The 20637-nt window shown below is 42.0% G+C and overlaps 1 protein-coding gene across 1 annotated transcript; it reads right to left on the bottom strand.

Moving 5' to 3' along the window:
* Positions 1-6538: 6538 nt before the first annotated feature.
* LOC146565727 (multidrug and toxin extrusion protein 1-like) lies at positions 6539-20311 on the bottom strand. Its single transcript, XM_085287948.1, has 17 exons — positions 19868-20311; positions 19565-19754; positions 14786-14887; positions 14544-14612; positions 14266-14414; positions 14103-14145; positions 13949-13993; positions 13673-13770; positions 13408-13505; positions 12445-12626; positions 11822-11930; positions 11557-11632; positions 10378-10447; positions 10145-10277; positions 9954-10048; positions 8747-8792; positions 6539-8672 (listed from the first exon to the last, which is right to left on the bottom strand). Exons 2-17 carry the CDS (start codon positions 19751-19753, stop codon positions 8434-8436), a joined length of 1743 nt encoding a protein of 580 aa, XP_085144074.1. The 5' UTR covers position 19754; positions 19868-20311; the 3' UTR covers positions 6539-8433.
* Between the last annotated feature and the right edge of the window lie 326 nt (positions 20312-20637).

Below are 20637 nucleotides of genomic sequence, written 5' to 3' on the forward strand. Positions count from 1 at the left end.
CAAAGAGGTCCAGACCTCCCTCTCCCCAGCCACCTCCTCCAGCTTGTCCGGGGGAATACCAAGGCGTTCCCAGGCCAGCCGAGAGATATAATCTCTCCAGCGTGTCCTGGGTCTGCCCCGGGGCCTCCTCCCGGTGGGACATGCCTGGAACACCTCGCCCAGGAGGCGCCCAGGGGGCATCCTTGCCAGATGCCCGAACCACCTCAGCTGGCTCCTTTCGATGTGGAGCAGCAGCTGCTCTACTCTAAGCCCCTCCCGGATGGCCGAACTTCTCACCCTATCTCTAAGGGAGAGGCCAGCCACCCTTCGGAGGAAGCTCATTTCCGCCGCTTGTATCCGCGATCTCGTTCTTTCGGTCACTACCCACAGCTCGTGGCCATAGGTGAGGGTAGGGACGTAGATCGACCGGTAAATTGAGAGCTTCGCTTTTACGCTCAGCTCCCTCTTCACCACGACCGACCGGTGCAGCGTCCGCATTACTGCAGCCGCAGCCCCAATCCGTCTGTCGATCTCCAGCTCCCTTCTCCCATCACTCGCGAACAAGACCCCGAGATACTTGAACTCCTCCACTTGGGGCAGGAACTCATCCCCGACCCGGAGTGGGCACTCCACCCTTTTCCGGCTGAGAACCATGGCCTCAGATTTGGAGGTGCTGATCCTCATTCCCGCTGCGTTACACTCGGCTGCGAACCGCTCCAGTGCGAGCTGGAGGCCCTCACCCGATGAAGCCAACAGAACCACATCATCCGCAAAAATCAGAGATGAGATTCTGAGGCCACCAAAGCGAAAGCCCTCCGCCACTTGGCTGCGCCTAGAAATCCTGTCCATAAAAATTATGAACAGAACCGGAGACAAAGGGCAGCCTTGGCGGAGCCCATCACCCACCGGGAACGAGTCCGACTTATTGCCGGCAATGCGAACCAAGCTCTTGCAACGGTTGTATAGGGATTGAATGGCCCGTAGCAATGGGCCAGACACCCCATACTCGCGCAACACCTCCCACAGGACGCCCCGAGGGACACGGTCGAATGCCTTCTCCAGGTCCACAAAACACATGTAGACTGGTTGGGCAAACTCCCATGCACCCTCAAGTATCCTCGAGAGGACAAAGAGCTGGTCCAGTGTTCCGCGACCAGGACGAAAACCGCATTGTTCCTCCTGTATCCGAGGTTCGACTAGCGGACGAACCCTCCTCTCCAGCACCCTGGCATAGACTTTCCCGGGGAGGCTGAGGAGTGTGATCCCCCTGTAGTTGGAACACACCCTCCGGTCCCCCTTCTTGAAGATGGGGACCACCACCCCGGTCTGCCAGTCCACAGGTACTGCCCCTGATCTCCACGCAACATTGCAGAGACGTGTCAACCAAGACAGCCCTACAACGTCCAGAGCCTTCAGGAACTCGGGGCGGACCTCATCGACACCAGGGGCTCTGCCACCAAGGAGTTGTTTAACTGCCTCAGTGACCTCGCCCCCGGAAATTGGTGGGTCACACCCCTCATCCCCAGACTCTGCTTCCTCCCCGGAAGACGTGTCAGTGGGATTAAGGAGGTCCTCGAAGTATTCCTTCCACCGCCCGACAATTTTCTCAGTCGACGTCAACAGCGCTCCGCCAGCACTATACACAGTGCAGGTAGAGCACCGCTTTCCCCTCCTGAGACGCCTGACGGTTTGCCAGAATCTCTTCGAGGCAGTCCGAAAGTCTTTTTCCATGGCCTCTCCGAACTCCTCCCACACCCGAGTTTTTGCTTCAGCCACTGCCCGAGCCGCATTCCGCTTGGCCTGTCGATACCTGTCGGCTGCCTCCGGAGTCCCACAGGCTAACCAAGCCCGATAGGCCTCCTTCTTCAGCCTGGTGGCTCCCTTCACCTCTGGTGTCCACCATTTGGTTCGGGGATTACCACCACGGCAGGCACCAACCACCTTGCGGCCGCAGCTCAATGCAGCAGCTTCGGCAATGGAGACGCTGAACATGGTCCATTCGGACTCAATGTCCCCAGTCTCCCTCGGAATGCTGTTGAAGCTCTGCCGGAGGTGTGCGTTGAAGATCTCGCGGACTGGGGCCTCTGCTAGACGTTCCCAGCACACCCTCACTACGCGTTTAGGTGCACCAGGTCTGTCCAGCGTCCTCCCCCGCCACCTGATCCAACTCACCACCAGGTGGTGATCAGTTGACAGCTCAGCCCCTCTCTTTACCCGAGTGTCCAGAACATATGGTCGCAGGTCTGGTGATACGATTACAAAATCGATCATCGACCTACGGCCTAGAGCATCCTGGTGCCACGTGCACTTATGGACACTCTTATGTTCGAACAGGGTGTTCGTTATGGCCAAACTGTGATTAGCACAGAAGTCCAATAACAAAGCACCGCTCGGGTTCAGATCAGGGAGGCCGTTCCTCCCAATCACGCCCCTCCAGGTCTCGCTGTCGTTACCCACGTGAGCATTGAAGTCTCCCAGCAGGACAACAGAGTCTCCAGGTGGAGCACCTTCCAGCACCCCCCCCCAGGGACTCTAAGAAGGCTGGGTACTCCGAACTGCCACTCGGCGCATAAGCGCAGATGACAGTCAGGACCCGTTCCCCGACCCTAAGGCGCAGGGAACAAACCCTCTCGTCCACCGGGAAAAACCCCAACGTACCGGCAGCAAGCCGAGGGGATATAAGAATACCCACCCCAGCCCGCCGCCTCTCACCAGGGGCAACTCCAGACTGAGACAGAGTCCAGCCCCTCTCCAGGAGACTGGTTCCAGAGCCCAGACAATGCGTAGAGGTGAGCCCAACTATATCTAGCCGGTACCTCTCAACCTCACGCACCAACTCAGGCTCCTTCCCCACCAGAGAGGTGACATTCCATGTCCCTGTTGCCAGTCTTGGCAGCCGGGGGTCGGTCCGCCAGGGCCTCCGCTCCTGGCCGCCACCCGGCTCACAATGCACCTGACCCCTATGGCGCCTCCTGCGGGTGGTGGGCCTGCGGGAGGATGGGCCCATGTCTCCTCTTCGGGCTGTGCCCGGCCGGGCCCCATGGACTAAGGCCCGGCCACCAGACGCTCGCCCTCGGGCACCCTCCCCGGGCCTGGCTCCAGGGCGGGGCCCCGGTAACCCTATCCCGGGCAGGGTAAACTGTTCCCTCGATATTCTTTTCATGGGGGTCTTCTGAATCGCTCTTTGTCTGGTCCCTCACCCAGGACCAGTTTGCCATGGGAGACCCTACCAGGGGGCAAAAGCCCCCAGACAACATAGCCCCTGGGATCCCTGGGACACACAAACCCCTCCACCACGATAAGGTAGCGATTCAAGGAGGAGCATAACTATAAAAGTGTCATAACTATTTATTTAATTAATTAATTCCAATTTTAATTAATTATTGCCCAATTTAATTAATTATTTAATGGTGTATTTAATTAATTCATTATGGCAGTCCTGGCGTTCCATAGTTTGGAGATGGCTTGTTCCTGTTCCAACACGACTGCGCACCAGTGCACAAAGAAAGATCCATAAAGATGTGGAGGAGCGAATTTGGTGTGGAGGAACTTGACTGATGCAGGTAAGACTGAAACAAAGCTCACACCCCAATCAATAACCGCTAATGTCTATTACATATTAAAAAGAAGCTACAATTGTTTCTGGGCCTAACATACCCATTCAACCTCTTAGCACACAGATACTGCACAAGCAGCACAAATGAAGTATTCAAAAGAGTGGCAGTATCGAATAGAGCTTATATGATATGCACTCTACACAAAATAAGACTAGAAAATTGTGTAATCATGGGGACAAATTGCACAGGTAATCAGGTTAATTAGTGACAGGACTGGGTATGAAAAGAGAATCCCAGAGAAAAAGCCTAGAAATAACACAGCAAAAAAAAAAAAAAAGTCATTGTCACTGATTATGGTTTGTTTGGAAATAAAAGAAAATAAGAAAAAAGAAAATAGAAGAGTATCAATATCCAGGAGGGCATCGGGGTGAATGAATGCTCATAACTGCAGTACTGTGCAAAAGTCCTGAGACACTCATTTCATTAAATTTTGTTAGGAATATTGGAAACAGGTGCAGAGATTTACTGACATATCCAAACACACATTGAAAGACAGTATATAAAAAAACGAGTTTATACAAGTCAATGTGGTAATCCGGTTGTTCAGTGATGACGCGACGAATCCTACTTCCGGGTCTAAAGTAGTCTGCGTTTAATATGGCTTTTGTGTTGTTAACATGTTTAATGCTATGTATTTTCTTCTATTTGATCTCAAAAAGCTCCTAAAACAGTCAGTGATCCCTGTTGACCTCCCTCGGCTTTTATTACCGCTAATCATTTATTTAAGCTCAGTTTTTAAAACCTTAGGATGTAACTACAGCCCAGCCCATGCAGCAGTATATGAATGACTAACTTTGTATTGTGGATGGATTATCTCAGTTGTTCTCCTGGCTGAAGTTTGGTCCTTTTACAGCATCCTGCCATGCGATTACATTTGTTTCTGACCACCGAGAAAACTCACGTTAACTTTTATCGAGTGGAAAAAAAGTTAGCTTGTTTATATTATGCTAACATAGCTGTGTCGCCAGCGGTCACGTAGCACATCATTATATACCAGCTAGCCAAACTTCAGTAACCCTACAAACGTCACTGCTGTTTAGTTTTCTGTCTTCATTTATGCTGGAAGTGATAAGAAAGCTGTATGTTTTAATTTGTTTCCAAAACCCCGCAGTCAGGACATGCTTTATTGTATTTAGATAGAAGCTAGCGAGCTAACTCCCTGCTAACTTCTAACTCTGTTAAATGTCATAAATTCCGTTTTCATGGATGCCTGGATGTTAAACTCAATTGTTACACCTGGTAGAGCAGAACGCTGATCATTTTATTAAAGATGAAAGACTTTAGACAGTTTTTCAACTCTCAGTAATGCCACAGTGATCGTTTGATATATGGACCTGCAACGGAGTTTAGACCCAGACACGGCTAGTGACGTCAGACTGAACAACCGGATATTTGGTATGACTACCTGTATTCTTCAAGATAGCCTGAACTCTCTTAGCAAAACTTTCTTGTAATTTCTTTAAGTAGGATTCAGGAATACTTCCAGGTTTCTTGAAGGACATTCAAAGTTCTTCGTTGGTTGTTGGCTGCCTTTTATTTCATTCTCTGCCACGATGACACCACACTGCTTCAATAACATTGAGTTTCAGGCTCTGGGGAGGCCAATCCATGACTCTTCCAGTGTGTAGTTCAATGCAGTATGCTTTTACTGCATTTGGGATCATTGTCATACTGAAAAATTAAGCTGCTGCCAATCAGATGCTTTCCAGATTCTTGTATCCTGACTTCATAAGCATTTGAAATTTCAAATTTGGATTTATCACTCCATCAAACCTGTTTCTCCTGATTTTCAGTCAAGTTCTTATGAAATTTGGCATATCAGAGGACATGACTATCAGGTGCTGTTCATCTGCTGTGATAGTTTTTCTATATTGGCCACTACTTATTTTTTCCTCCACTTTTTCACATTACTCAAATATTTTAAGTACAACAAACCGTGCTTTTTACCTCTTTGAGAATCACCTTGTTAGTGCACATAAAATACTTACTGTTATCTTTGTGTTATCCTTGGCATTTGTCATACCGTTGTTCGAACATACAAGAACAAATTATGTGTTTTTTTTGAGAGGCTGCTTGTAACAAAGTGCCAATTTAAATGGTTCTCTTTGCTAAGTTGTCCAATGTACCAGTTTGTCCCTTGATATATGCCTTTCTTGTTAGTTTTTGTGCTTGAATGATTCATAGTGTTAAGTGCCTTAAGAAAAACAAACAAAACCTCTGAAAATGGTGAACATAAGGTCTGGAATGAAAATGAATGAAAAGCAGACAATATCCAAAGAAAAATAGTAAAAGACTTTCATAAAGCCTGGGAAACGATTTATATTTAAACACCACAAATTAGGAGAACGTTTGGTTCCTTGAAAACAAAATATAAAGTAATGAGAGGTGCTTCAAGACTTATGCACAACACTGTACTGTTTTTGCAGGTTTTGGAACAGCACTTGTTGTCCTGCAGATGATGTCTTTTTTTAAGAAAGCCTTGCTTGTGTCTGTGAGATAGTGCCAGACAACATTATGCAGGTAGACCAAGGAGACCACTATGGCAAACTAGTGCAGGTGATAAATGGCCCTGCCTGCAGTCCAAAGCTGTCTCCCCTTGAAACATTTTGTATATTATGAAATGAAAAATACAACAAAGGAGTCCCCGAATTGCTGTGGAGATGAAATTCCAAGCAACAACACAAAATCATTTTGCTTTCAAAGCTACAGCTGCTGGCTTCCTCAGTTATCAAAAGTGTAGTTTAAAAGTACATGTATAGCCACATAATGGGATACATGCCCCCATCCCAACTATTTTAAAGCATGCGAACTGGCATCGCGTTTAAAACGAGAATGTATTTCTTAAAAAACAAAAAACAAGCAAGAAAATGTGTTCGTTTCAACATTTATTACTATTTCTATTTATTTCCATTTAAATTTGAACATTTAAACTCAGTCCCGGCTTTATATTGTTGCATTAATTGGAGTCATAATTTAACTGAGGTTCAAGAATATTATTGTGCTTTGTGGTTACAACACCTGAAAAGTTATTATGAGACTCGTAAAGAGACTAAGTTGCAGTCTAAAGATACTAACAGCAAATCTTTAGACAGTCACTTTTCACTTGTTAATGACGCCGCAGCGTGTTACTGATTGCAGTCTCTGGAGGTGAGCAGACCAAGATTATGGTCTCTGTGAGGAGCCTGTGGCAATACCTCCACTGATGAGCAAGACTGAAGCTCAGATGACGATGTAACCTTGTATGAATCAAACCTGATTTACATGTTGAATAACGATAAATTAATATGCAAGTTTTTTTTTAACCGTACTGTTGCAAACATCAAGCTGTAGCAAGTGCAGGGCCTTGTGTGACCATCCATTAGCTGCTTAACATCAAGGTTTAGCATTAGCACAAGTAAAATAAAAGTAATGTAGTAGGGGAATACGCTTGATGAGAAAAAGCAAAAATAAAGCTAGAGCAACCAAAACCTGTTCCCCTGTTTTCTATTTACTTAACATGTTATGAGCGTAATTTGGGAACTTCTCATGCTGGTTGAGTTCAGATTAAAATCAAATAAAAATCAGATTTCTTATTTACTTGTTCTTGACTTGCTCCAAAAAAAGAATTAATTGAAATCTGGCCCAAACACAATAGCATGTCTTTGCTTTAGGACAGACTGTACAAGGAGGAGCCAGGCTCTGGTATAGTCACTGGTCACAATTGAGTAGATAGTGAGCTTTAGAGGTATTTAAATGCAGATTGTTAGGGGTTGTTATCTTTGAGCAGTGATTCCTCTTTCTAGCCTTTGCGCTAACTGATTCCAGGCTAACCTTAGATATTACAGACAAACAGTCAATTTATTTAATTAATAGCTGTGTACAAACACCACATATACATGCCAAAATCCCACATGGTTGACTGTTCATTGTTAAGCAGGTTGAATCCTTTATTTATGAGCAGGCTTCAGCTGTGAGCTGGTTATCTGCTCGGGCAGAGGGAACAGGTGGTTGATTTGCTCAGGGTGACATGTCTTTATCCAGCCAGCATGTTACAGTGAGCACATACAGGCCTTTCATTATCATCAAATTTGGCAACACAGATCAAAGGAACGCAAGATAAACCAAGCAAGAGAGTAGCATTTCTGCCTTTTGATGATGAAAGCACCCTTCCACAGATGTGCTGTAGCCTAAATATAACCTTTAATCATGTTAGGTTCTAATTGCGGCACCAATTCAGGCTATGAATTGTAGGATGGGAAATTTTATTTATTTCACAGTCTCGATTGGTGCTCAGCTTACACAGCATGTTCCTATAAAAAAGAACGTCTTGTCTATACAGTAACTATTTTCAGTTTGGCTTTTCATTTACTATATTTTTCCGACTATGGATTAAATTAGATCTAGAAAGAGCTAGAAAACTGACCTCAAATACTACTACTGAAATGGCAAGCAGATAATATTCTGTGGCTTTAAAGACATTTTGATTGTGCAGTAATGTCAGGAAATGAAGCTATAATTCAGCCCCAAGAAGCGTGTTTGACTTTTAGAAAGCTCAGTAATTACTGCTCATTCTAATGCTGCTATTTGCCATCTCATGCACTAAGTGCAGAAAACAAAATGGCCTAAAATTGTGTAAAAGTTGGACTGAATATTTTAAATGATGAATTAGTTGAGATGGGGCAATTCACAGTCTTCACAGTCATCCTAATTACTTCATATTATGGGTGCAGACAGAACTTCACAGCATCCTGTGATAAATATTAAGCTGGTTTATAAGATATGCTTTACTATGATACATGTCACATATACTCCTAAAGGCAGACTTGTTTGTTTGTTTTGTACTGCACACATTATTCAATCACTTTTCAAGGCGTCTGATGAGAATCTCGTTGATGATAACTCCAGCAGCAAGGATGACGAACATTAGCAGCACAGTGGCACCACGTCGTAACACCAGCTGCCTGGTGGATAAGGCCATGGCGCCCAAGGCCCTCTCATCTGAATTGAGTGGCTCTGGCCTTTCTTCTACTGGAATCACAGAACTGGATCGGCTGGTCGTTATGCATTCTTCCCTTGGGTCCAGGGTGCTCAGGGAAACTTTAAAATCACGGTAATCTTATTTCCCAGAAAAATGACCAAAAGCTACTGAAGGAAAATTTTTTTTTGCTTACCATTAGTATTCCTCTCTGTAATTTGGACTCCTGCTCTTACAAGTGCCTATTCAGAGATATTAAAAAACAAGAAAAAAAATAAGTATTTTAAAAATAACACAGATCCCAGATTTTACATAGATCATGTTAACATTACATTAACTACATTTCTTACATTCACACGAAAGAGAAAATGCCCAAAACGCATAAGCTAGGTCTCTGACTACACAGGCCTCAGAACACTGAGAAAAACGCTGAACAAACATGGCTTCTTTGGAAAGGTTCTCAGAAGAATCTCTGTAATAACAACATAGCAGCACAGCTTAGGTTTGTAAAGCTGTATCTGAACAAAGCACAAAAACGTCTCTCTTTTGGAGAAAAATGCTCTTATCTCATCTTGAAAGCAGAGGAACATCATATCAGAAAGGCCCTGAGTGAAAGTGGTTATTCCAGCTGGACATGTTGTGAAAGCTGGGAAGTCCCCTAAAGAATGCTCCACACATTCCAGAAGAGAAGAAGGACAACCGCTGCCTAAGCAAAGAACTTTGGTCATCCTTTGTGTCAGGCTATTTCAGAATCTTACAATGCTGTTTTTCTAGTCATTTCCTAATTCTCTGTGAATGGCCATTAAGCAATGGTCTTGACAATTTGCATGTTAATGATTAGGAAACTGTGCTCATGGCCCAGTGTTGGTCAGTGGTGTTAGTTGGGGAAACCTGCAGCCACGTGAGGTTGAAGGGGTCATTTGGATGACTAACAAAATGGCTTCTCCCACTTAAAACACTACATCCAGATGAAAAGGATCAACTTTCTGGGACCTCATACCAACTGTCACGCACTTGTCACTGTCACTTGATCCCAAGCACAGCAGCAGATCTACAACAGAAAGGGTAAAAAACAACAACAAAAAACTAAATCCGAATCAAGGTGTTGGAGTGACCCAGTCAAAGTCCAGACCTCAGACTGATTGAAAATGAAATTTGGTGGGACCCTAAGAGAACTGTGCATAAACAAATACCAGCAAGTCTCAAGAAACTGGAGTGCTGTTGTAAAAAAAATCCTCCACAACAACATGAGAGACTGAAACTCCTTCTGATAAAGTCACATTGAAATATATTACTTCTAGTTCTTGCTACTAAAAGTGGCTCTGGAAGCTTTTTTCACAGGACTTAACATGTTCTTTTTTACATGACTGTATCTTCCTCTTCCTCACCCAGGACTTACTCACCTCCTCAGTGGCTTTCGTCCAGTTTAGTTTACACAGGAAAGTTATAAAAAACATGGACTGTAAAGAAGTACTAACTAAAAACCCAGTCCAAAGCCCTGCAACAGAGATAGAAAGTCATCAGTTAGTTGTTAGTGTAAATATAATTTAACTATCTTTTGTATATGCTGCAAAAATATATTGTTGACATTAACCAAAAATTCCCATTTTCACAGGGAACATTAAAGATACTCCAATCGGGAACCCAATGAGGTAGTATCCCACCAAGCTGCACAGCGCACCAATCTTCTGCTTCCCTGCCCCCCTGACAATGCTTCCTGACACACCCTGTGAAGGTAAAAAAGCAAATAAAAGTTTTCTGTCGACACATCAGGCTGGTTTTGCTCAGCAGAGGGAAAAAGTGTTTTTGAACTGGGAAGGATCTCACCGCAATAGTCTCAGCAACATGGATGAAACTGTATATCTTCATGATATTAGCCACCCTCTGTATAATGTCTCTGAAATAGAGGAGTAAGTAGGAGTAAGCCAATTTAATTAGATTCAGTTTCATTTATATAGTGCCAATTCACAACAACAGTCTCCTCAAGGTATTTCATATTGGAACGTAAATATCCCACAACAGTAGAAAAAAACTCCAACCCCAATCACGTGACCCATTATGAGCAAGCAAGTGGCTGAAGCTGGGAAGGGAACAAACTCCCATTTAACAGGAAGAAACCTCCAGCAGAACTGTCTGCTGTGACCGGTCGAGGGTGAAGAGAATGAGAAGACAGCAGAGAGAATCAGGACAAGACACGCATCTAAAAAAAGCCAGAGTTCCATAATTATTATTGATTGAATGCAGAGTGGTATATAAGCACAAAGCACATGGTCAGTGCATCACGGGAACCCCCCAGTAGCCTAGTCGTATTGCAGTGTAATTAATGGATAGCTCAGGGTCATCTGATCCAAACTGGGAGCTGGTTCCACAGAACAGGACTCTGAAAGCAGAAGGCTCTGCCTCCCATTTTACCTTATTTTACCTTCAGCCACAAGTAACCCAATAAAGAGAAGCTAATATGGGAGAAATATTGTCCCCCTTTCTAGTATCAGTTAGTATTCTTGCTGGAACATTTTTTACCAACTGAAGGTTATTCAGGGAGCTTTTAAAGCAAGCTGATAATAATGAATTAAAATAGTCCAGCCTAGAAGTAATACATTCATGAAGTAGCTTTTCAGTATCATTGAGGTAAGCCAAAGAAATGCCTTCTAAAATAAATATCAGGTTATAACCTTAGTTATGTCTGAATTTAGAAGTATGAAATGAGAGGTCACCCAGGCCTTTATGCCATTAAGCTGGATGTCAGCTGCATAGCAATGAAAATGTTATTCAGTGTCAAATAATATAATTCAAATAATATTATATAAGGGGAACATGTATAATGTAAAGTATTGGTTACCACTACAGACCCCTGTGGAACTCCATGACTTACTTTTGTGTATTAAGAAGCACAGATGGATTAGTACTGAAGTTAATACATGATGAATTACTCATGACTGACATATACTCATAGTTTCTGCACCAAGGATAAACACACAAGTTTATTCACCTCTCTGTATTACTCACCTCTCTGTGGTAAATATGTAACCAATCACATCCTTGGCTATACCAATACCGGCTCCAAGGAAACATGAGACAATCACTGGATTGGATATAAGAAAGGCGTTTTTTAAAATGCGAGCAATAAATTAACTAGGCATATAATTATTTTCTTGCTTTCATTTTTGAGATATTTTTCATTTGACAACAGCATACTAAAACAGGAAATTCTGATTTTGGTGTGACATCCCAATATAATATAATGTAATGTGCATGTAATATAATTTCATACATGCACAGAGAAGGGAGACCTTGCTGGACAGCTTAGCTTGTTCTGTGTTCCCACCACCAAGAGCCTTTCCAACCCTAACACTGGCAGCAGCAGAAAAGCCTACAGGAAACTGTGGAAGAGCAAATGTTAGCAATTACTTCACAGTAACAGAGTAACATTTTGCTCATGAAAATCATTTAGTTACTTTAGAATTTATCAATAACTTTATGTAATGTGTGTAAAATAAACTCAATATACAGGCTCGCCAATGTGGCAAAATATCTTTTTTTTCACAATTATTCACCACATGAATAAACATGAATCAATAATTTTAAGTAAAATGAAACTGAAATATATAAAAATATTTAAATAATTAATCATTAAGCAAAAAAAGAAGAAGCTTAAATTGAATTTATACCAATCAAGTACATTTCATTTGACACTGCAATAATGTAACAAAACTATGTGGAGAATTTACATGTAATCAAATAACTTATATCAGCATTTTGGGCATAAATATATTTTGAGTGTGTGTGGATTAGTGACACAGTGTTACAGTTATTATCAATAAGCTACTCAGTTATGAGCCCTCTTGCACATACCTTTAAAAAATGTTTAAATAACTATATCAAAAAACGAGTTACCATGAAAGCGACAGCAGACACTTCATAAGCTACAGACTGAGCCGCCAACTCTGTTTCACTGATGACACCAGCCAGGAACCCTGCAATCTCATACAACCACCACTGCAGACAGTACATCAGCATACTGGGGAGGGCCAAGTGGAGGAAGGAACCCCATTCTTGCAGGCAATCTCTAGACCAGCCTGAAAGATAACAGAAGGTATGAAAGGTTTAGCTAAATGCTCACATTTGCCTTCTTTACACTGTGCTGCCATTTAAATTACACTTCTTTCAGTATCTACTATGCTACAAGGCGTTTCTAGCAGTGTGTTAGCATGCTAGCATTCCTTAATTTTTAGGAACTTTATGTATCACACTTGCTTTGAAGGACAAAAATATGCCTAAATTATTTAAAATTGTAATTCTTCTACCTCAGCTATGTTGCTCTTTAGCTAGCTTAAGCACGTTAGCTAAACACTGAAACCCAAATGTCAAAAAATTTGACTTTTACATATATAGACAAGTTTTCAACTCAGCACATATTAAGGAATAAAAACTAAATAAAGTAATGATTTAAAAAACAAACAGCTTGTACATGTTCACCGACAGCAAAGCTGATGTAATTTAATGTAACGATCATGCCACAAATTAATAACAAATCTATAATTAAGGTGTAAATGTGCTTTTTAAAAAAAAATAGGTTTTTCAAAAGTATTTGCTGGCTTGTCTTTTAGTATTTTTCGTGTACACTCTGAGGACAATTTAAAAATATAATAGCATCACAAACTAAATCCTCCATAATGATTGTAATGTGGAGTCCAGTCAGTTTAAATAGCAACACCCTTAAAGAGTTTATGCACAACTGATTACTATAATTGTAATGAGGAGCAAAGTATTAGTTCCAAGAGAGTGGCTTTGCCCTTTCTCTGATATCCTGTCACTTAATTTGAAAATTTGAAGAAAAAGTATATCTAGTAAACTTGCCATCCCATGTAGGTATGTGCAGCCCTTTGATGTAGATGCATAAAAACAGGAACACAGCCAGGGAGTACTGTGAGATGGCATTGGCAGCTGCGGATCCGCTTGAATGTTAAGCAATAGAAAAGTAGAAAAGGAAAGTTGCACATACAAAGACGTTCCCAGATTAAGCATTCAGCTGACTATCAGTAATCAACATTATATTGCTTTCCAAAGCTGATTAGTGTAAAATATTAACTAAGGGGAGCAGGGAGTGATGGTGTGTACTTACGCAATCCCCAGATCCAGAACACTGAGGAGGATGTAATTGATAACAGCATTTAAAACATTTCCTATGGCTCCGGATATCACCTGGGGCCACATGATGCCCTGTGAGCCAAAGCAAACTGTATGAAAAACACAGGGTTTTGGTGCACCTGCTGTTATTTTTGCTATTTTTCCCCAAAAAATGTCTCTCTAGCAACACACAAAACAATGTCATTGCATACTCCAAGACATCTCATTAATATTTTGTTTCACACCAGTGTTTTGCAGTCATCAAATGCACCTGATTCTGAAGATACCTCCCCTGCAGATAGTACATGAAGGCAGCCTGCCGAACCCAACGTGTTGAATGGGGGTTAATTAGACTGATAATGCAACACATTATGGAAGGAGATACAAAAGACATTTGGGAAAAGCGTGGTGGCAGCTGAACTCACTGGCAGAGCCGGCATAAAGATCTTCACATACAGCTGTGACAGTCTTTATGGCAGAGAGAAAAGGGGAGATTGTAAGTAAGTGCAGAACCCATACTGAATAACTTTGTGAGTAATAAGTGTATATGTGCCATTGATGTCAGTTTGATTTGTGTAAGAAGGTCACCTTGCAACCTGCGTGCTCTGCTTGACAGCCAGTAAAATGGACTGAGTGTTAATAAGGAGAGCCCAGCAGGGGAAACAGGCTAAGAGGAGGATCAAAACTCCTCTTTGGAGGATCACTCCTACACGCTTCAGGTTACCACTTCCATAAGTCTGAAAGCAAAATGGTAAAAAGGAAAATCTCATAGTATTTGCTGAGGTGCAAGAAAAAGGTAACCACAAGTCTGAAAAAGCAGACTGTGTTTAAGACTGACCCGATTAGATGAATAAAGTGAATTGTACCTGGGTTATGAGAGTATCAAATGTTGATATCAAACCATAGCCGATGGAAATACTTGTGATATTTATGACCTGCATTGAAATTAAACTTTATTACATTACAGAAGAACCTCAGGCTCACAAATGAAAAGCTGAATGCGTGAGTATAATACTTATTTAAAGGCAAAAAAGGCTATTGAAGCGATTTTCAACATTTCACAATAGCAAAAAAAGTAGAAACAAAAAAACGCATCGAGATAGCTTACTGCCATTGCTAACATCATCCCTGCCAGCTCCGTCTTTCCCAGGTGGCCGCAGAACACCGCGCTGACGAAGGCGATCAGGAAGCTCATCAACTGTGAAATGAACTGAAAAACAAAATCAAGTGCTTTCGTTTTTATAACAATAAAAAGATAAATGAACGTCGCCAAAAATGAATGAAATGTTACACTTAATATTCAACACATAAAGTTGCTGGCTGGGTTCTTATTCATAAAAGAAACATTAATTCAAGAGGCCCTGAGATAAGAAAAAAAAAGTTCTTATTTGCTCTGGCAGCTGACATGTGTCATGCTTTGATTTTGCTGCAGTTCCTTTGTATTTCTAAATGTCTTTTACTACTTCTCCTTTCTTTAGAAAGTAGTTCTTATGATTGCTGGTGTAGGTTTTTGACAGGTTTTTGGCATCAAAAGGTTTGCACAAAGGAAACTAAATGCCCTCATCTATCAAGTTCTGGCTTTGTGCAATGAACAGCACTCAGTGAAAAGTGGATACATGTTGGGGTTATAACAGTTATAATTTTCTGTTGAGGGGGCACTTGTAAATGTGCCTTATTTTCTGTGGAGACTATTGTTTGAAAAATATCTGTGATTCCACATTTGCTATCGTATTGCATTGAATTTGATGGTAGATGCATTGCAAGGTGTTCAGGGTAGTGTTTTAATTTAGATTCATTTACATTTTGTGCATGACCTGGAACTTCTAGAACATTTTTATATACCCGGCCAATGCATCCAAGAAATGTTGCTGTGTTTGTTTTCTACTACAGTGCTAAAAATAAATAAAGGGAACACTTTAGCAGACAAAATCAGTTAGACTTTAGGGATATCAGCAGTGTTGGGACTAACGCGTTATTAAGTAACGCGTTACAGTAACTACGTTATTATTGTGGTAACGAGCACGGTAACTAGTTATTATGCCAAAATCAGGAATGCGTTACTCGTTACTGGGATTTAGATAGGCTCGTTATTCGTGGCTTCCACAGATTCAGTAACATTAGCAAGTGGTGGAGGCCAGCAGGTGGAGGAGAGAAAGGGGAGGCAAGAGGAGAGACCCGAAGCGGCCGCCGGTCCGAGTGTCAGGTGAACTGAACTTCAGGTAAGAAGTTATGACCTGCAGTCTATCTGGGTCAGATATAAACCAAGTTTAGTTGGAGTTTATTTTCGTTGTGCTGACTTTTTCGTACTGCATGCTAGCTAGCATGACGGGGTTTCTATACAGCTGGGTGGTGCTATGTTACTGATGTTGAACTTCATTTTGTTCATACGGTTAATTATTAGAGTTGCCAACCGTTCCCTAAAAAACGGGATCGTCTCATATTCAGAGAAATTATTATGCGATTTGTATTGAGGTGAAAAGGAACAGTTTGTCCCGGACTTCAGCTACAATGAAAAAGACACAAAGCTGGAGTTATTCTGTGTCTTTGCTGCACAGCTGCCTCTTCTTCTCTCATTCTCTCCCCTCCCTCTCCTGTTGCTACTTCAATCATGAAACTGTTCAATGATCAGCTGATCGGCTTTTCCCTCTTGTTTATTTATCGTCCACTTTGCGCCAGAAAGAGGAAACCACCGGATGTTGCGTTAAACAACAGCAGCACGTTTGATCAGCTGTTGTTAGAATTTATTTAATATTAATTTCTAGTATCAGCTGATGTTTGCTGGAGCCACAGCTGTAAAGCTGCTGGTCATGATATTGGTTTGTATATCTGGTGAGAGGGAAACATGAAGATGAAACCAGGAGATGTCCTTACTGAATCATCAGAGCTGAACAGGTGATGGAAAAACAGGTTCACCTTTTAGGTGACATGAATGAGTTGAAGGGAAGTTATGAACTGTTTCTGAGAGACAAATAACACCAGGATCCTTTTCTAAGTAGCTGACAGCTGGTAACTGTGCAGGGGCGGATCTAGCAAAGTGTTGCCAGGGGGCCAGGTAGGGCATTAACAGGGAAAGGGGGGCACAAAGAAATACTTTCTTATTCTCATTTCAAATGTCTAGCTTTTAATAAATAATTATCTGAGTCTTACAACAAATGATTGAAAGATTGATACATATATACCATCAAGACAGTGTACATCACTGTCACAACAGTGTTTGTTTTCATTCAAAGGCTTTATGATTTTTGCTATAATGGCGGGCCAGTCTCTAGTCAAAATGCCCGGGCTGATTTTTTGTCCCAGTCCAGCCCTGTATGCAGCTCATCTGCAGTCTGGTGTTGCCTACATCTTCCTATTCAGAAGGCAGAATTTCTGAGTACAATCAAAAGCACCACGACTGCAGTTTTTGTGTTGGATGTAAAAAGCGCACATGACGCTGTAACGTAGGCTAGAATCATGGCGGCGGTCAACGACGGTCCAGGCGTGGGATTTCTCTCGTGGAAATATGCACATAATTTTTTCCTTTGGTAGGTGGCACAGTGCACTTGTGGCAAGTAAGCAAGCTAGAAGACTGGCAATCTTGCTGGGTATCCAGTTAGCAACACATTAACAAGAGAAGTCTGAGTAAAACCAAAGTTACTTTCCCTAGTAACTAGTTACTTTGAAAGTAACGAGTATCTTGAAGTAACTGGGTTACTTTTGATGGAAGTAACTAGTAATGTAACTAAGTTACTAATTTAAAGTAACTTACCCAACACTGGATATCAGTTATCAGATTAGGAAGCACAAACCAATGTGAAGGAGTTTCACCTGTTTTGATGCAAATTAAAATGCAGATGCACTACAGAGGTAACAATAAGACCTCTGAATCGTTTCAAGAAACCATTCCTCTCTCCTTATTCAATTTGTCTCCAGTGTTGCTTTTTTTAGTGTCCTTGTGACTACTGCTAGCAGGGGACAGTAGCTGCAGCTCATTCAGGTTGCACAAGTAGTCCAGCTCCTCCAGGATGACTCATCCATATGTCAAAAACAGGTTTGCTGTGTCTCCCAGGACAGTTTCTATTGTGTGAACGAGATATCAGGAAAGGCCATAGAAAGGCGTCAACCCTGCAATAAGACTGGTTTCTGCTCCTTTGTGTGAAGGGGAACAGCAGGAGCACTGCCAGTGCCCTACAACATCACCATCACAGGGCTATTCATGTGCATTCTTTCTGACTAAACTGTCAGAAAATGAACCATGAGCATGGCACAAGATCCTGATATCCTTTAGTGGGGCAAGCACCATGCAGATTGATTGGCATGTGCCACAGATCCACAGAACTGGCAGGTCCACCAGTGGTACCCATTTTCTTCATCGATGGGAGCAAGCTCACACAAGAGTCAATGCTTTGGCAAGCATTATGATGCATGCATCTTGGAAGAGAACAGGGCGCCAGAGGTGAACCCTCTGTGGCTGCTAATTGAGCTACTTGATTGTGAATGTGTCCCACTAAAAAACATCAAGTCCTCACGACAGTCTAATGGAGGCTATTTCTGACAGTTTTATCAGAAAGATGTACACGAGTAACCTACTGGAGGTTATTTTAGGGCTTTAATAGTGCTACCCTTTCTCCTTCTTGCCCAGAGGAGCAGATACTTGTCCTGCTGGTTCCTTCTGTCCAGCTCTTCTGGCATAACAACCCAACTCCAGATATCTCTTCCACACTCTTGAGACAGTGTTGAGACATAGCCAGCCTTCTTGTGATGCCACATTAGATGTGCTATCTGGAGGAGCTGGACTACTTGTCCAGCCTGAATGGGGTCCGGTTAGCGTGTTATGCTGTATTGAAAAAGATCCTAACAGAAAGTGAATGTAGAGAGAAATCAGTCAGCAGGGATAAGGAGACAGCACCTGCTTTTTGAGGGTTGTCTTGTTGTTGCCTCTCTGGTGCACCTGCTTTTTGAGCAGCCTATTTATCTGTCTTGTGTTTAAAGTGATCAGTGTAAGACTGCACAAGTTTGAAATAAAACATTTAAATAAAATAAAAAATACATTACTGTGCTGTATATTGCTGCAAGGAGCTTGGAAAGAAAAGCGTTTGGACTTCTTTAAGTTCCCTGAAGCACCAGTTGCTCTTAGAACTGAAGAATCAATCAGATGAGGGTTGAAAGATCTTCAAGAAACTTAAAGAAGTCCAGAAGCTTTTCTTTCCAAGCTCTTTAGACTACGATGACCTGGATGACTGACAAACTTCACAGACATATACAGCATAGCTTCTTTCTAATACCACACAATTTCCATTAGTCATCAACAATAAGAAAAGATCAGTTTAGTAAAATAAAGGTCAACATAATAACAGGAAGGTATTTTTTGGTTTATTTTCCCTAAATAATTCATATTAATTCAACTTAGTTTAACTCCATATTTTATCCCAAGTCTTCTACATCCACCCTGCAGTGATTGTATCCTCCACCAGGGGGCCCACCACACAGCCTGAGAGCCACTTCTCTAAAGCATACAGTATACTATATCTTAGGTCAGTAAAAGGGTGAAATTAGTTTTAGTTAAAGTGCTATCATGATCATACTTTTATCACCATTGGATAATTATTTATCAGTGAGCCTCAGTGGTTTGAAGCAATTAACCTGTTCATTACTGTTTTAATAAAACAGGTGTCACATTAAAAATAATTACTGGTCTAAAACGAACCCCAAGTTAAAGTAACAAACTTCATTCATGACAACTTGTGATCTACACTGCAAACTGCTCAGTATACACTAATAATAACTAGAGAGCTGTTCCAGCATTTACAAAGATTCACATTCAAATTGGAGTACCTTAGTACCGTTAGATTCAGTCATACAGACAGGGTAAAACTTTGTCAGCTGCTTCAGCTAAACACAGTCTTACCACAGGACCTGCAAGTTTTAAAAGCTGAACCATTTCATGCTTGTAGTCCAAAGGCACCCAGCGCTTGATGCTTTTCAGGCAGGATCCGCAGGATGAGTCAACACTGAGAGCAGCAGAAGGAGGCAATTCGTCTGTTCTGGACTGACCAATTACCCCTCTACATCTACTTTCAGATACTAAATCTTCCATCCTGAAATGAGATTTGGCAGAAAACAAAACTCAGTCCCAAACTAAATGATGTTCGCACAGTGCATTCCCTTCAGACAATGTGAAGGAGGCTGAAAGCAATCAATAACTAATTACCAGAGTATTAATCAATAACCAAGGCTCTTCTTGCCCACGTTGCTCCTTGTCTCTGAAAGTGGACATGCACTGTAAATGGCAGCAGGGATCTCACCACCTCTGTCCCACCAAAAAAGCCAGGACACTGCAAGCTGCATCACAAATAAGGTTGATCATTGAAGAATCACTGGTCTTCACCGCATCAACAAAGCAGTCAAAGTGCAAGTTCACAGTTCTATGGTTAAACACTAACAGGTCAAAACAGTGTTCATCCTGTTTCTCCCTGTGCCTTATTGGTTATTACAGGGGTGGATTTCACAACTTGCTATATAGAAGAAGAAGTTAAATCTCCAAGGTGTTACGATTTAGTCTAAAAATAAATGCAGATCAAATAAAGAGAGAGCTTTATTAAAATCTCATAAAGTCTAACAGTTTCAACATAAAAATACAAGAAATGAAAAAAACAAAAACACCCCCCCCCCAAAAAAAACCCAGACATAACAAAACAGAGGACCTAGGAATCCTGATAACTCACACTAGGGCACACTAGGGAAAGGAAATAACAGGGAGGATTGGACTATTTATACACATGGGATTGATAAGGGAAGTGGAAACAGGTGGGGAAAGTAGACACAAATGCAATCAAGACAGCCGTAGACAAAGAGGTAAAACTCAAAACAAGATACAAGAAACAATTAGCAACAACCATAATTGAAACATATATGAAGTAATACATTGGGTAACATCGGAAGAGGAGAAAGAGTGAGTAGTAGAAAAGGAACTCAAAATAT

This window comes from Mchenga conophoros, linkage group LG10 (assembly GCF_057382185.1).
Source record: "Mchenga conophoros isolate Kocher_MC1m ecotype Shallow Benthic linkage group LG10, M_conophoros_male_GT1.1, whole genome shotgun sequence".
Taxonomy (NCBI): Eukaryota; Metazoa; Chordata; class Actinopteri; order Cichliformes; family Cichlidae; genus Mchenga; species Mchenga conophoros.